At 41.5% G+C, this 17,160-nt stretch overlaps 1 protein-coding gene across 1 annotated transcript in view; it reads left to right on the forward strand.

Moving 5' to 3' along the window:
- The window catches only part of cfap74 (cilia and flagella associated protein 74), a 216,799-nt gene that overhangs the window by 108,848 nt on the left and 90,791 nt on the right, over window positions 1-17,160 (forward strand). The window contains 3 exon segments of the mRNA XM_078239710.1: window positions 1,283-1,438; window positions 11,438-11,608; window positions 14,444-14,562. Coding sequence (XP_078095836.1) covers window positions 1,283-1,438; window positions 11,438-11,608; window positions 14,444-14,562 — 446 coding nt within the window.

Here is a 17,160-nt window from a genome sequence, read left to right on the forward strand (position 1 = left end):
GCTGTGATCTGTTCAAGTGGAAACGTTTCAGCTTGCTGCTGCATCTTTTGTATTACTTGTGGAACATCTAATGGAACTTTGGGTGTCAACAGCAGATGTGTGCCTGAGGTTTGGTAGAAGCCAAGCTCCCTAATCGAGCAGGAGTGCAGAATAGCAAGCTCCTAGCAGAGAGCAGCAGGTCATAGTGAAGTAGTGCTGGTAACAATGGGGTTAAGAAAACAGAACGGATGCAACAGTAGCTCAGCTTTGGATATAAGAAAGTACACCTATATGTTTCTGTTTGAATCACTGTAGAGCATGTGCTGTTATGGGATCTCAAAGAGACTTGACAATTGGACTTGATTTGGACTACAGTCCAAAGATGTGCAGGTTAGGTTGATTGGCCATGCTAAATTGACCCTAGTGTCAGGAGGATAGCAGGGTAAATATGTGGGGTTGTGGGAATAGGGCTTGGATGGGATTGTGGTCAAATGGCCTCCTTCTGTATTGCTAGGATTCTATGATTTTCCACCCAGTACATCATTGTTAACCTATCCAATGGGGGAATTTATTTTTTCATTCCTTGTACACCATTGGTTGGTTCTCACATACAGTGCACAGACAAAAATATTTCTCATAGACTCGAATAGAAATTGGACACACGAACTGACTGTTACTAAGTCAAACCTACTGCTGGTACCTGCAGGCATTCCGTGGCTACCATTACTCTGTTAAGCGATTTGATTGTCCATTTCCTTAAGGAGGTTGAATCCTACTGTCCCATATTTGCTCATGTGGCAGCAGGACCTGGGAGCAAAAGCATGAATTTCCATTGTGATCTCATTTGGATTTCCATGTTACATCCACACCTTTTAATCGTCCCAAAATGTATTTATTCCACATTGTTTGGTATGATTAACAAAATGCTTTATTCTACAACCGGTAAACACTGAGTACAATTTGAAATAATCAATTCAACTTCTGCTGGATATGGTCACACAAAGAACACGTTCTCTGGTGCAGGAAAGAGTATTAATTAGTATAAGAACATCAGTTCACTCTGCTATCGGCTCTTCCACCAGATTAATCATTCAGCATTCGACTTGCTGGAGCAGCTAAGCAAGCTCCTGCTCAGAAAGTATTATAACAAAGCTCAGGTTTGGGTCCTATTCATGAAACATTGGCCCTGGTAATCCAAATCTTGACACTGATATTAAGCCAACCAAAAATGTCAGTGCCTGTATTTTAATACATTTTTAAATGCCTCCTAGCTTTTGATCGACTTATTTCCTTCCCCCTGCAGCAAGAATGGAGATCCCCATCACAAATATCAGAAGAACCTGTCGCAGAACAAGTTCAAAGTCTTTCCATCAAGGATGTCACTGACCATGAGGAAGAAGAAAGTCTTAATCTGCCTGAATTTTCAGGGCTTTGGAATAAGGAGACTAAACCCAGCAAGGTATAAAGAAAAATTACTGTCGCAGCGATTTGCGATGATACATTGGGGATTTGCAACCAAGGAGCATTGCACAGGGAGAGGATGGTGAAACTACACTTAGTTTATGTGCCTCAGCATTTTTTACTCAGAGAATCTAACTGAGCCTATGGTTACTGAACATATGGTAAATCTTTCAATTATAAGTCACCAATATTTTAAATGGTCATTAAAATTGAAAGAAACAAGTTTCAGTGGTTAGTACAGAGAATCATAAAGTGATGCCCTTGGCAGGAACAACGAGGAGAAGTAAAGCAAAAACAAAATGCTGGAAAATCTCAGCAGGTCTGACAGCATCTGTGGGGAGAGAATAGAGCCAACATTTTGAGTCTGGATGATCCTTCGTCAGAGCCTGAAGGGTCACCTAGACTCGAAACGTTGGCTCTATTCTATCCCCACGGACACTGTCAGACCTGCTGAGATTTTCCAGCATTTTCTGTTTTTGTTTCAGATTCCAGCAACCACAGTATTTTGCTTTTATGTGAGGAGAAGTAAAGGATACAGTTAAAAAGTGGGTGCAGGAGCAGAGTGACCTGGGAATATATGTTCACAATTAGTTGAAGGTGGCATGGTTAAAAGGCATTCAGGATTCTGGATGAACATTTATAAAACATTGGTTTCACCTCAACTGGAGCAGTGTGTCTAATTCTGGCCAACATTCCTTAGGAAGGGCGTGAAGGTTTTAGAGAAGGTCCAGAAAAGATTGACAAAAATGGCTCCAGGATTGAAAGATTTCAATGATGTGGATAGATTGAAGAATATAGAATTGTTCTCCTGAGAGAAGAGAAAGTTTTGGGAAGACTCGATAGATGTGTTCCAAATCATGAAGGATCTAGGCAAAGTAGGTTGGGAGAAATTGATGGAAGGATCACGAAGCAGGGAATATCAATTTAAAGTGTTTGGCAAAAGAATCTATGGTGATTTTAGGAAGAAATGTTTTTACACGGTGAGGGGTTACAATCTGGAAAACAATGTCTAGGAGTGTGGTGGAGGCAGATGCAATCGTGGCTTTCAAAAGGAAATTGGATAGCACTTGAAGAGTTAAAATTTGTAGATTTACGAGGAAAGCGATTAATTGAATAGCTGTCACAGGGAGCTGGCATGGACACAATGGGATGAACGACCTCCTTCCCTGCTGCAACCATTCCATACTTCTAAATCTGAAGGAGATGCAGTTTACGCACTGGATTGTTAGAGGCAGGGAGAGAGAGGAATTGAACTCCTTTATTTTCCTCGGCATCTCTGTAAACAGAAGTGTTTTAGTTTTTGAAATAGAGAGTGGCATGTTTCCCCCAACCCTCTGTTGTGAAGTCGATTTGAAAGTGACTCTCGGTAATCTTTTTTTAAGTCTGAAGTATTGTTTATTCATACATTCAAACCCGGGGATGAGTTTGAACTGTAGCTGACTTGCAAACACGTGGCCTATAGCAGCCATGTTTTAGAGTCATAGACGTTTACAGCATGGAAACAGGCCCTTCGGCCCAACTTGTCCATGCTGTCCTTTTTTTTAAAACCCCGAAGCTAGTCCCAATTGCCCGCATTTGGCCCATATCCCTCTATACCCATCGTACCCATGTAACTGGCTAAACGCTTTTTAAAAGACAAAATTGTACCCGCCTCTACTACTACCTCTGGCAGCTTGTTCCAGACACTCACCACCCTCTGTGTGAAAAAATTGCCCCTCTGGACCCTTTTGTATCTCTCCCCTCTCACAAATCTATGCCGTCTAGTTTTAGGTCCAGCCAAGTTCATTTTTAAATAAGCAAGTTTTGACTTGCAGAGGTTATGATCTCTTCCATGTCTTTTGGAAATGACATTATGCAAAATAATTTTTGAACAGTATTCCCTAATGAGATTTGAAGAAGTAAATTGAATGCTCTGGTCTGTTAGAATCACTATGATCTGCTGGTCATTTAAAGTAGAAAACAGTCGTTTTAACTTCCCTCACCAGCGGGGTGGGGCACACGAATATGAAGCAGGAGACTTGCTTCCTGCCATCATCTTGATGATTGCAATTTTAAACTGCAGACACCAATGGCACCCACCTGAAGCTATTGCGGCCCTTCCACTTGCATGTAGTTCTGGACCTGAATGTAATATTACCCCTAGGCCTGTGTAAGGACATCCTTGTGACTTACCTGCCAGTCGAGACCTGTTGGAAACAGGAATGAGAACAGAAGAAGCCCATAGAGTGAGGTGTCCTGAATAACAATGAGGTTATTATCCACTCAAGTGGATAGAGCCGTGAAGAAGGCCTATAGTGTGTTAGCGTTTATTAACAGGGGATTTGAGTTTAAGAGCCGTGGGGTTATGCTGCAACTGTACAGGACCTTGGTGAGACCACATTTGGAATATTGTGTGCAGTTCTGGCCACCTCACTATAAGAAGGATGTGGAAGCATTGGAGAGAGTGCAAAGGAGATTTACCAGGATGCTGCCTGGTTTGGAGGGTAGGTCTTATGAGGAAAGGTTGAGGGAGCTAGGGCTTTTCACTTTAGAGCGGAGGAGGATGAGAGGCGACTTAATAGAGGTTTATAAGATGATGAGGGGGATAGATAGAGTGGACATTCAGAGACTATTTCCTCGGGTGGATGTAGCTGTTACTCGGGGGCATAACTATAAGATTCATGGTGGGAAGTATAGGAGGAATGTCCGAGATAGGTTCTTTACTCAGAGAGTGGTTGGGGTGTGGAATGGACTGCCTGCTGTGATAGTGGAGTCAGACACTTTAGGAACTTTCAAGCGGTTATTGGATAGGCACATGGAGCACACCAGAATGATAGGGAGTGGGATAGCTTGATCTTGGTTTTGGACAAAGCTCGGCACAACATTGAGGGCCGAAGGGCCTGTTCTGTGCTGTACTGTTCTATGTTCTAATGTTGTTTCGTTGTGTGTTCTGTGCCTCACAGGCTAACTTTGGACCCCAGCATGGAAACTGATATATTGACCCAATAGTTTTAAACATAGCTTGAATAGATTAATATTAATATAGATTAATAGATTAAATATTATGCCATTAGAAGAAACAATCCTTCTGAATCTGCCTGTCACTCTGAGAATGTCATGTTATGAGCAGTACCAATCTTGAAGGTAATATGAGATTGGGAGACAGGAATGTGTTCAGTAGCCATGACTGTTATTAAGAGGGCATTGACTGTTAGGCTTGTGTCGATAATTGGATGCTCCATGGGCTGTGAATGTAATTTCTTATTTATGTTCAGAAAATAAATCTATATCGAAAGTTAAAATTAAATTTCTAATGTTCTGAAAGACTCCTGAGTTTTCACTGTACAGCCTGAGGAAAGCTCCAAATGCCAACAAAATGTGCTCAACAAGCTCAACTATGGCAAAAAGTCATTTTTAACAGAGAGGTGCCCCAAGGCACTTCACAAGTTCAAAATAAAGAAAAGAAAAACTTGCATTTTTTTTAATTTATGGGATGTGGGCATTACTGGATTGATCAGCATTTATTGTCCATTCTTAATTGCCCCTTGAGAAGATGGTGGTGAGCTGCCTTCTTGAACCGCTGCAGTCATGTGGTGTAGGTGCATCCACAGTGCGGTTAGGGACAGAGTTCCAGCATTTTGACCCAATGACAGTGAAGGAACAGCAATATATTTCCAAGTCAGGATGATGAATGGCGTGGAGGGGAACATGCAGGTGGTGGTGGTTTCCCACATATCTGCTGCTCTTGTCCTTCTTGATGGTAATAATCCTGAGTTTAGAAGGTGCTGGGTCTAGAGCGCTTTTCACAACCACTGGATGTGTCAAAACACTTACAAAAGATTGTGAATGTAGCCCAATCCATCACACAAACCAGCCTCCCATCCATTGACTCTGTCTACACTTCCCGCTGCCTGGGGAAAGCAGCCAGCATAATTAAGGACCCCACGCACCCCAGACATTCTCTCTTCCACCTTCTTTCGTTGGGAAAAAGATACAGAAGTCTGATCGACTCAAGAACAGCTTCTTCCCTGCTGCTATCAGACTTTTGAATGGACTTACTTTGCTTTAAGTTGATCTTTCTCTACACCCTAGCTATGACTGTAACGCTACATTCTGCACCCTCTCGTTTCCTTCTCTATGAATGGTAAGCTTTGTCTGGAGAGCGCGCAAGAAACAATACTTTTCACTGTATGTTAATACATGTGACAATAAATCAAATCAAATCAAACACTTTCGAGCCAACAAAGTATTTTTTGAAGTGAATTCATGATTGTAATGTAGGAAATGCAGCAATCAATTTGTGCTCAGTAAATTCACAAAAGCAGCAATGTGATAACGGACAGATAATCTATTTTTTGACATAGTAATAGAACAGTACAGCACAGTACAGGCCCTTCAGCCCTCGATGTTGTGCCGAGCTTTGTCCGAAACCAAGATCACGCTATCCCACTCCCTATCATTCTGGTGTGCTCCATGTGCCTATCCAATAACCGCTTGAAAGTTCATAAAGTGTCCGACTCCACTATCACAGCAGGCAGTCTATTCCACACCCCAACCACTCTCTGAGTAAAGAACCTACCTCGGACATCCTTCCTGTATCTCCCACCATGAACCTTATAGTTATGCCCCCTAGTAACAGCTACATCCACCCGAGGAAATAGTCTCTGAATGTCCACTCTATTAAGTTGCCTCTCATCCTCCTCCGCTCTAAAGAGAAAAGCCCTAGCTCCCTCAACCTTTCCTCATAAGACCTATCCTCCAAACCAGGCAGCATCCTGGTAAATCTCCTTTGCACTCTCTCCAATGCTTCCACATCCTTATAGTGAGGTGACCAGAACTGCACACAATATTCCAAATATGGTCTCACCAAGGTCTTGTACAGTTACAGCACAACCCCACGGCTCTTAAACTCAAACCCGCTGTTAATAAGCGCTAACACACTATAGGCCTTCTTCACGGCTCTATCCACTTGAGTGGCAACCTTCAGAGATCTGTGGATATGAACCCCAAGATCTCTCTGTTCCTCCACATTCCTCAGAACCCTGCCATTGACCCTGTAATCCGCATTCAAATTTGTTCTACCAAAATGAATCACCTCGCACTTATCAGGGTTAAACTCCATCTGCCATTTTGCGGCCCAGCTCTGCATCCTATCAATGTCTCTTTGCAGCCTACAACAGCCCTCCATCTCATCCACTACTCCACCAATCCTGGTGTCATCAGCAAATTTACTGACCCACCCTTCAGCCCCCTCCTCCAAGTCATTGATAAAAATCACAAATAGCAGAGGACCCAACACTGATCCCTGTGGTACACCGCTGGTAACTGGTCTCCAGTCTGAAAATTTTCCATCCACCACCACCCTCTGTCTTCTATGAGATAGCCAGTTACTAATCAATCAGCCAAATCTCCCTCTATTCCACACCTCCTTACTTTCTTCATGAGCCAACCATGGGGAACCTTATCAAACGCCTTACTAAAATCCATGTATACAACATCAACTGCTCTATCTTCATCTACACACCAAGTTACCTCCTCAAAGAATTCAATCAAATTTGTGAGGCAAGACTTACCCTTCACGAATCCATGTTGACTATCCGGGATTAAGCTGCTTCTTTCCAAATGGTCATAAAGGTCCTGAGGGATCTTTTCCATTAACTTACCGACCACCGAAGTAAGACTAACTGGCCTATAATTACCAGGGTCATTCCTATTTCCTTTCTTGAACAGAGGAACAACATTCGCCACTCTCCAGTCCTCTAGCACTATCCTCGTGGACAGTGAGGACCCAAAGATCAAAGCCAAAGGCTCTGCAATCTCATCCCTTGCCTCCCAAAGAATCCTAGGATATATCCCATCTGGCCCAGGAGATTTATCGACCCTCAGATTTTTCAGAATTGAGGGATAAATATTGGCTCTTCTTTGAAACAGTGCCATGGGATCTTTCACCATCCACCCAACCAGGCAGATGGTGGTTCAAAAGGCGGCGCTGGAGTGTGTGGCCACTATTTTGATTTTTGTAAATCTGGAATTGAAGCCAGAACGTTGTTATTCAGAAATGTTGTATGTCCAACTGAACCATGGCTGACACAAAAGAAATAGATGTCGAATTATGATTTGAGAATTAGGAGGTGACTGAAAGCTTGGTCAGAAAGAGAAATTTTAATCCAACATATTAGATGGGTGGAAATCAAAAGAAATGGGAAAAACATTACAAAGTGACTGGACAATGCATAAGGAAGGTGTGGCTAGAAGGTGGTCGTGAGCAAAAAGAAAGAAGCAGTGATGAAGGCAGCTCCTCAAATAATCCCAGCAACAGTCCAAGACAGCCACAAGCTCTTTGCACTAGGTGTTGGTAGTCGGGGCGGAGAGAGGAGGAAAAGGAATTTAAGGATGTTGTTTGGCATGGAGAAAAGGAAGAAAAACAGAAAATGCTGGAAACTCTCAGCAGGTCTGACAGCATCTGTGGAGAGAGAATAGATGTGGAGATGTCGGCGTTGGACTGGGGTAAACAGAGTAAGAAGTCTAACAACACCAGATGTTAACCTGTTAACCTGGTGTTGTTAGACTTCTTACTGAGAGAGAATAGAGCCAATGTTTCGAGTCTGGATGACCCTTCGTCAGAGCTGAAGACAGGTTAGTGTTGCTGTTAGGGTGTGTGGTGGGGTGGGGGAGTGGTTGATTGACAAAGATATCAGAGACAAAGGGAATGTCAATGGTGGTGATCATGGCTAAGAAGGGTGCTGATAGCAGCCATTAAGAGTATTTAAATGGCAGAACAAAGGTAAGCAGAGTGTCAAAGGACAAGCTGAGAAATGTAACAGATAGCCCAAGTAAATTGGGGGGAGGAGAGATTGTAGTGGGAGGTGGAGAAGATGGAAAGCGAGATTTTAAAAAGGTGGAAAATGAAACGATGGAAGAAATGAAAATTTAAAAATATGTACATAAATAAATAAGATAAACTGAAATTAAGTAATGTAAAATGAATAGAAATGGGGTGAAAGTGAAGATGGAGGAGAGAGTTCATGCTCTGAGGTTGTTGAACTCAATGTTCAGTCTGGAAGGCTGTAAAGTGACTTATTGGAAGATCAGGTGCTATTCCTCCAGTTTGCGTTAGAACATTGCAACAGGCCAAGAACGGACATGTGGCCAAGAGAGCAGGGCGGTGTGTTGAAATGGCAAGCGACAGGGTGGTCTGGGTCCTGCTTGTGGATGGACCGAAGGTGCTCTGCAAAGCGGTCACCCAGTCTGCGTTTGGTCTATCCAATGTAGAGTAGACCACATTGGGAGCAGCGAATGCAATAGACCAGATTAAAGGAGGTGCACGTGAAGCGTGTGAAGAATAGTTAGGCCCTTGCATGAGGAGGCAAAGGGGAAGGTGTTGGGTGTGATGGAGGAGTGGACCTGGGTACCCGGAGAGAACAGTCCCTGTGGATTGCTGACGGGGAAAGGGGGGAAAGATGTGTTTGGTGATGGCATCATGGTCAAAAGACAAGATTGATGGAGTTGTCATCTATCTGCTCGTGTGAAAGGTAGAATAGGAGGGGATAAAAGATAGGGGGATGGGCAGTTGAAATCATAGTTGGAGTTGTTTATTGTAGATGTCAAGGGAGGAGACTTTACGTATTTTGCACATTATTATGAAATCAGTGACATCTAGTTGTTGACATTATGTGACTGATAAGAAGTTTAGAGTTTTCACTATTCAGAAGATGTTTATTGATTTCGACTGACTGGCATAATTACAAGCACTGTTCATGAGGCCTTTAAATCAAAAATATCAAGAGCTTTATTAATTTTAACAGTTTTTAAATTAAATTGCTTGAATTTATTAAAAGGAAGCAGAACAACTAAGCTTGAAAGCACCAGGTGAGTTATGTTTGATAGTTCCATTTTGAATTCATTAAGAACTAAGCATCTGTCTTACTTTGATTTAATGTGTCTAGGGTGTATTAGGGAGAGGTATTGTGGCACAGTGATAGTGTCCCTATCTCAGGACCAGAAGCTGCAGATTTGAGACCCCTCTGGGACTTGATGGTCACTGAAGGTGTGTTCATAACATGGTCATACAGGTTGATTATCAGGACCACTGACCGCTGTTCCCCTTCAGTTGAAACTGGCCATTTATATTGCACAGTGAGTGAAGGTGTACCGGCTTCGACAAGAGTCTATGCTTACCACACCAATGGAGGACTGACCAGACAGATAGTCTGCATTCTTGAAGAATTAATAACAAAAAGTGCTTGAAAATTGGCCCCAAATCTGTAAAATTGACAGGAATATTGGCAGAGTTATGATGGAAACATGAGCGCCCTCACGACTATCCCCAAGGCAAGAAGATGATGGAAGTTTGTGTGAAGGTGAGACAGGTGAAGGTGAAACACCAGAGATGTTAATGTCTGTTTGCCCCAAAATATTCATCTTCTGACCTCTCAGGATCAACAGTGGAATGTTCCATTGGACAGGGTCTGAGAAAATTCAGGGACAATCATTTACATTTTGGTAGGTCTTGTACATCAGAATCCTTTTTGTTCTAAACTAATAACTGACAAGCAGCCCATCAATTCTATCATTGAGTACAGAATTTATTTTGCTTAGATAACCATATTGATTTTAAGTTGGGTCTAATCAATAATGAGATTTATGCACTGTTGTGGCCGTTGTCTCTGCAAAAGTTATTTCCTGAACGATTCGCCTGAAAAGTAACAATACTTTGAAATTCGCTCAACCTGAGAAGTTCTGTCCAAGAATCTGGTGTTCTGCCCTTTTTAACTGACTTGCTCCTCGAGACTCTAAAATAAGCCCTGTAATCTTTTTCTGAGCAGAACAGTAAATAGTTTTGACATAAAATTTAAACAGATCCCTTTTTCTTTAAATAGTCCGTTTGTAAAAGGCAGCCTTTAGGCTCTGCTTTGCCCAGGCTGAACTATTTGTGATTTTGGTAAAGTATGCAGAAATGCCACATGAATTATTATACTAGCTGCTTCTGTGACCTAACATACTGATACTACTTGATGGGGTAGAAAGGAAGCACTAACGTTCTATTTTTCCAGTTGACCAGTGTTCTCTATTAATTATTTGTCATTTATTGCTGGTTGAATATGATAAAAGCAAATGTTACACAATAACCTATGCTACATTTGTCATGAGTTAAACCGGTTACAATAACACACTCCTGCTGTTGAGTAAAATTCTAGAGTGAAAACAATTTTAACTGTGTTAAAGTGAAAAGATCAACAGCAATGGAATCTGCATAAGTGACCTTCCACACTGTAAGTGTTCTAATTCAACCTCATTTCTCTTGTAATTGGATTTTCTCCCCCGTTTGTTTGGGATATACTTAAAAATTAAATTTAAATTATGTACCTAATATGTGATTTAGTATCAGTTTGTTTGATAATTCTCCTGTGAAGTGCCGTGAGATGTTTCACCGTGTTAAAGGCGCTATATAAATAAAAGCTGATGTTTTAGTTAAGTGGAAAATATTTTGCTAACTGCAGCGTGTGATGCTGATGCGAGTTTTGATTTATTGCTGTGGCATGCCGATGTCTATATACAGTAGGATGTCATTTATCCAAACTATTCAGCAAACATCTCAGTTTGGTCAAGTAAATCATGTCTGCAATTCACAACATATTAATTTTGATCTTGTACTTGTGGCATGGTATCCATTCAAAACGGAAACCGGCATACCATATTTGCTGAAATAATTAATACATATCAGGTATGCTGGCAAGACAAGTCTGTTGTGTTCAGCTCTCTGATTAATTTAATAAATATGTTTCAGCTAATGTACAGGAATGAGGCATCGTAACTGAAGCAGTTCTTTACACTTTCAAAACATCTCAACCTCTACTCACTCCTTCCATCACGTTTATGGTGGTTCTATTAATTCATGGAAAATGTATTAGTGTCGTTAAGGGTATTTTGAAAACTATCCTAAGAAGGCTAGGGAGTGAGGTATGTATAGGCTCAATTTTTATTTCCATTTATTGGATTAATTTTTTGTGTCACTAAGAATGAAACCGTCAGCAAACGTTTAGGAGCAGGTACCAGTAAAATGGAACAAGAGATTTTGGCACGACAACTGGAAAAGCAAAGAAGTGGGATTGTCCAAAAACAAGTAGCAGCTGGTCGGGAATTCAAAGGCTGCCCTTTCTACAGCAAGCCGGATATAATTCACTTCCAGGTTGGAATCTTATAATCAATTCAAATTGTTGTTGTTTCTTTAAAATTAGTTAACAACAAGTTTGAAAGTAAGATTATGCTTCATTATCTTCCTACACGTAACCTGAAGCGGGGAACAGGTTATTAATGTGAAGAACTGTGGGTGAGACTCCTTTGTTCAAAAGATAAATGGCATTCTTTGATATTTTGGCTGCTGTAAAAACTAACCACTACCTCCTTTATTTGCTTCAAAATCACATTATCCATTAGGTAACCATTGATATCCAACAGCTTTACCCGGGGCAAATATCATGGCATATTCTTCCTGCTACCCTGAAATGTAAAATGTTTTTAACAATAACTTCCTAATCTTCACCTCCTGGCGCTCCTGATTCCCTTTCCCACTGTCCTTCCATACAGTACCCCTTCCCCAACTGTAAAGAATCATGCAGTCCTTTACTCACTGCTGGTGCCCAACACTGAGGTCTGATATACTTGCCGCATCGTAAGTCAATGCCAGAAAATTATATCAATGAGCTGACCTTGCTTTAGTTGCCAAGATCAACGCAGTTCTGTGCAGTGCTGCACATTGTCATGTTAGATCAATCATTTTAATGTTGAGCCTTTTTTTCTGGAAATCTGTTATGATAAAGATGTATTTTAGTGTCTAATGATTAATAGCATTTCAGTGATTTTAGCCCTATAGTAATATAAAGGCGATAGATAACAATTATTAGGGAATAGAAAACATATTGTGTTGTGTGTAACTCAGCATCCACTTAGTGAATGTGCCCTTAATTCTTTCCCTGCTCCTGTTCATTTTGCTTTTTTGCCTGTTTGTGTTGACTGCCTTTTCTTGACTCCCTGCTAATTTTGTTTATGTCTCCTCACTGCTGGTAATCTTGTTCCTGTCTCTGTGCTCCTGCTGATTCTCCCTTTTCTAATTTCACTTCTCAGACATTCCTGTTTTTTTTCTGGTAATTTGGCTGGTTCAGTGAGTTACACAGCCTTTCCCTTTGCATCTCATTCTCGTAGATAATGTCAATACAGGCAGGTTACTTAACTTGGAATTTGAGTGCAGAACTAAAGAACATCAGTATAAAATTAATGACCTGAGAAAATATTTAGATTAAAATAACGTTTTCTTCTACAGACTAGTGACTACACGGAATATGCTCCCAGTTAAAACACTAAATGCTATAGCAGTGAGCATTTCACAAAATAACAGCTGCACAAAACATCATGATACTTGAGCTTGTTGAGGTTGTGAAAAAGTTGTGCCAGCAAGGCAATGATCAGGGATTTATAGAAGTCATAGATCTGAAAAGCCAACTCAACCTTGCAAATTTTGCCCCAAAGTGCAATTAATTCTCTCATTGTGACATTAAATTGTATTTAGGATAACCCCAATTTATCAGTGCTATGTTGCTTGGGAGACTATTCCAAACATTTATAACTCTGATATCTATCCTAAATTTATTGTTCATTAATTTTAATTTATGTCCTGTGGTCCAACGTTCTTGATGCATTAGACAATAGTAACTTTGGGTTTATGTGTGTGATTATAGTATACATCCACCGCATTTCACATATCTCGCTGCAGTGTCTGAAAAAAAGGACTATTTTCATTTCCTGTTGGTTTCTCCTAACACATAACCAGAAATTAACAAACATCTGTTAATCTGCAAAATTTCTCATGAATTACAATTTGTATGTCGTACCCAGCTCTGAAGAAGAGTCATACAGACTTGAAATATTAACTCAGGGCAGAATTAAATCCTCCACCGCTGACCTTGTCATTTATGTCCCTGGGTTTTTCGTGCCATACTCAATGATGGGGCAGGCCTGATGTTGCATAGTCCGCTGTTGTGCCCAGGCGCCATATGAAAGAAGCCTAATGTCACTGAACTACTATTGAAGAAAGAATGTGGACTACCCAAAAATGCTGATAAATCTCTGGGAGCACTCTGAGACCAGGAGGGGGACTTCCAGGAATATTTTGAGGCTGGAAAATGGAACTGCTCCAGGACACTGAATGTGGAAGGTCCACCTGCAGAATTACCTCCAACCCACTGCTGTGGTGTTCCAGGGTTATGGGCTCCCTCCATCCCGAACCCCAGGCGTTGTTCAGGTGTCCCCACATCTGCAGGTTATTGTGAATGTGGTTCACGCCGCCAAAATTGGGGGTGGGGGAGGGAGGCTTCATTAGATCCCATTAATGGGATGCAAATAAGGTTGATGCATCTCTGGGTTTTTACACCCCCCCCCCCCCCCCCCCCCCCCCCCCCTCATGACAGGTGCCAGTGGAGGATCCTCTGCAAATTCACGCCAGCGTGAAACCAATTTTGGGGCCTCTGACAATGTTCTCCCCCTCCATGCCCCCCATTGAACCCACCGGTGAGAGCTTGGGAGAATTCCACCCTCTCTCCACAGATGCTGCCAGACCTGCTGAGTCTTTCCAACATTTTCTGTGTTTATCTAATAAGCCTCATAAGGAACTGTCAATGGACTCAAGAGAAGACTGTGTAAAAGTCATTAGACTATTCTACCTGTTTCTTTTTCTTTTGCCTCTGATTCTGCAGCTGATGGAATAAATCCAGAAAGTTGAGCTTTCTTTTTGCTTCACAAATGCAGATAGACCAGTGATATACAACCAGCATCTTCTGTTTTACTTTCAGAATTCCAGCATTTATATTTTTACAGTTAGTTTTCCCCGATTTTTCCTTCGACTGTCCAACTGAAGCTCTGGCACTTGAAAGTAGTCACTTTGCTCTGATCTGTTACAGCTCACTGTACAAAATTAATTGATGTCAAATGGTAATAATCATGTTATGCTGTAAACTGTTTGTGTTTTTAGAACTTTGATGTTGGGCAAACATACAAGCAAAAGGCAAAGCTGATAAATGCTTCATATGGCATCACTTTCTGCAGGCTAATTGGCATCAGTGATTGCTTGAAAGACTTCATTGAGGTTGAGTGAGTATTTTGTGAAAATTAGGATAATATTCAATCACCATTAAAAAGATATTTGAAAATAAATAATTAGATTGCATCATGATTAAAATAATAAAAATGTATTTTTTGTCACCTGTTGCAATTACCTTTGCCAAAGAAAGGAAAGTATTTTTTTTAACTGTATTTTCTTTGGTTAATGATATAAATGATACATAAGGAACATTATTATGAGTGTCTGTTCATCAGTTGAATAAGTCATATCATGCATCAAGCAATTCTGTTCAAACAATTCAATGGATAAAAAAAATAAAATTTCAATAGTACTTGAATCTTTCCTCATTTCCTCAAAGTCTACATAAAATTAGCATGGCATTATCCAAAGACTGCGAAAAGTAAACTCTGTAGTTGTAGATTTAAAATGCTGCTAACCACGTTGAATTGAATAGAGACACAATCGTCCTGATTTTAACTTCAGGTGGAAGTTGGCGAGCGTGAGCTGAGACCCAAGTAGCACGAGGTTCAGGTTTTAATTCCAGTGCCTCATTTGTGTGGAGCCCTTAAGTATCCCTCCTGAACCTGGTGTGAACACAGTTGACCAGCAAATGGAAGAGGACTGTCGGCAAACTGGAGTCCCACACTTAGGCCATGAAGAAATGGTCCTTGCCACTCAACTGGGAGAGGGTTCTGGAAGGCCTGACAGCAGGCTGGAAGGGAGAGTGCAAACACTGGGCTGGAAGATGCCCAAAGAATAGATTGGATTTCAAATAACCATTTCCATCTGTATATATGCAAGAGTACTTTATGTTTTGTCAATCAAATCAACAGTGGGTCGCAGCACAGAATACAACATGGAAATTAATTCATGAAAATATGAGTAAATCATATGTCTTATTCTGTGCTGTGGTCGACTATTGATTCATAGAACATAGAACATAGAACATTACAGCGCAGAACAGGCCCTTCGGCCCACGATGTTGCACCGACCAGTTAAAAAAAAAACTGTGACCCTCCAACCTAAACCAATTTCTTTTCGTCCATGAACCTATCTACGGATCTCTTAAACGCCCCCAAACTAGACGCATTTACTACTGATGCTGGCAGGGCATTCCAATCCCTCACCACCCTCTGGGTAAAGAACCTACCCCTGACATCGGTTCTATAACTACCCCCCCTCAATTTAAAGCCATGCCCCCTCGTGCTGGATTTCTCCATCAGAGGAAAAAGGCTATCACTATCCACCCTATCTAAACCTCTAATCATCTTATATGTTTCAATAAGATCCCCTCTTAGCCGCCGCCTTTCCAGCGAAAACAATCCCAAATCCCTCAGCCTCTCCTCATAGGATCTCCCCTCCATACCAGGCAACATCCTGGTAAACCTCCTCTGCACCCTCTCCAAAGCCTCCACATCCTTCCTGTAATGTGGGGACCAGAACTGCACACAGTACTCCAAGTGCGGCCGCACCAGAGTTGTGTACAGTTGCAACATAATGCTACGACTCCTAAATTCAATCCCCCTACCAATAAACGCCAAGACACCATATGCCTTCTTAACAACCTTATCTACTTGATTCCCAACTTTCAGGGATCTATGCACACATACACCTAGATCCCTCTGCTCCTCCACACTATTCAAAGTCCTCCCGTTAGCCCTATACTCAACACATCTGTTATTCCTTCAGTCACTAAAATACAAAGTTCCATCTGTATGCATGCAATAGTAATGGCTATTTGCAATCCAATCTGTTTTGGCCTCAACTACTTTCTGTGGTAGTGAATTCCACACATTCACTACCCTCTGAGAGAAAAGATTTCTCCTCATCTCTGGTCTAAAAGGGCAACCACTAATTTTAAAACAGTACCCCCTAGTTCTGGACTGCCCACAAGAGGAAACATCCTTTCTATATCCATCTTATCAAGACTGTTCGGGATCTTATATACTTCAATCAAGTCACCCCTCACTCTTCTAAACTCCAGTGAAAACAAGCCCAATCCGTCCTCATAACACATGATGTTGAACTCTTCTTTCATCACCAGCCGTCCCTGTCCCCAGTTTCATTTCATCCTTTGTATCATTCGACGCCTTAACAAGAAACTTTTCCTGTTTCTTGCAGATGTTAAGGAACGCAAGCTTCAACAACTCATCAACACCACTGTCCATCCTAGGCCCTCCACCAGTCCCAATCCCTCCAACCCCATTTCTTCTAGCCCCAGCCATGTGATCACCATACCTTTCGACCTTCGCCTCTCTGAGGCTGAGCGTGCTGTTCTCAGCAAAGGACTCAGCTTTATACCCTTACGCCTCTACCTCAATGAATTCCAGGCTCGACATGATGTTGAACTCTTCTTTTGTCGCCCCCATGTGGATTTCAACTCTGCCTATTCCAGGCATCAATCTAATAAACCTCCTCTGAACCACCTGTCTCGCATTTACATCCTTCCTTAAATAAGGAGAACCAAAGTGCACACAGTATTCGAGATGTGGTCTCACCAATGCCCTATATAAATAATGCATAACATCCTTACTTTTATGTTCAATTCCTCTTATAACGAAGGATAGTATTCCATTAACCTTCTTAATTACTTGCTGTACCTGCATACTAACGTTTTGTGATTCATG

This window comes from Mustelus asterias, chromosome 22 (genome assembly GCF_964213995.1).
Source record: "Mustelus asterias chromosome 22, sMusAst1.hap1.1, whole genome shotgun sequence".
In the NCBI taxonomy this organism is placed as follows: Eukaryota; Metazoa; Chordata; class Chondrichthyes; order Carcharhiniformes; family Triakidae; genus Mustelus; species Mustelus asterias.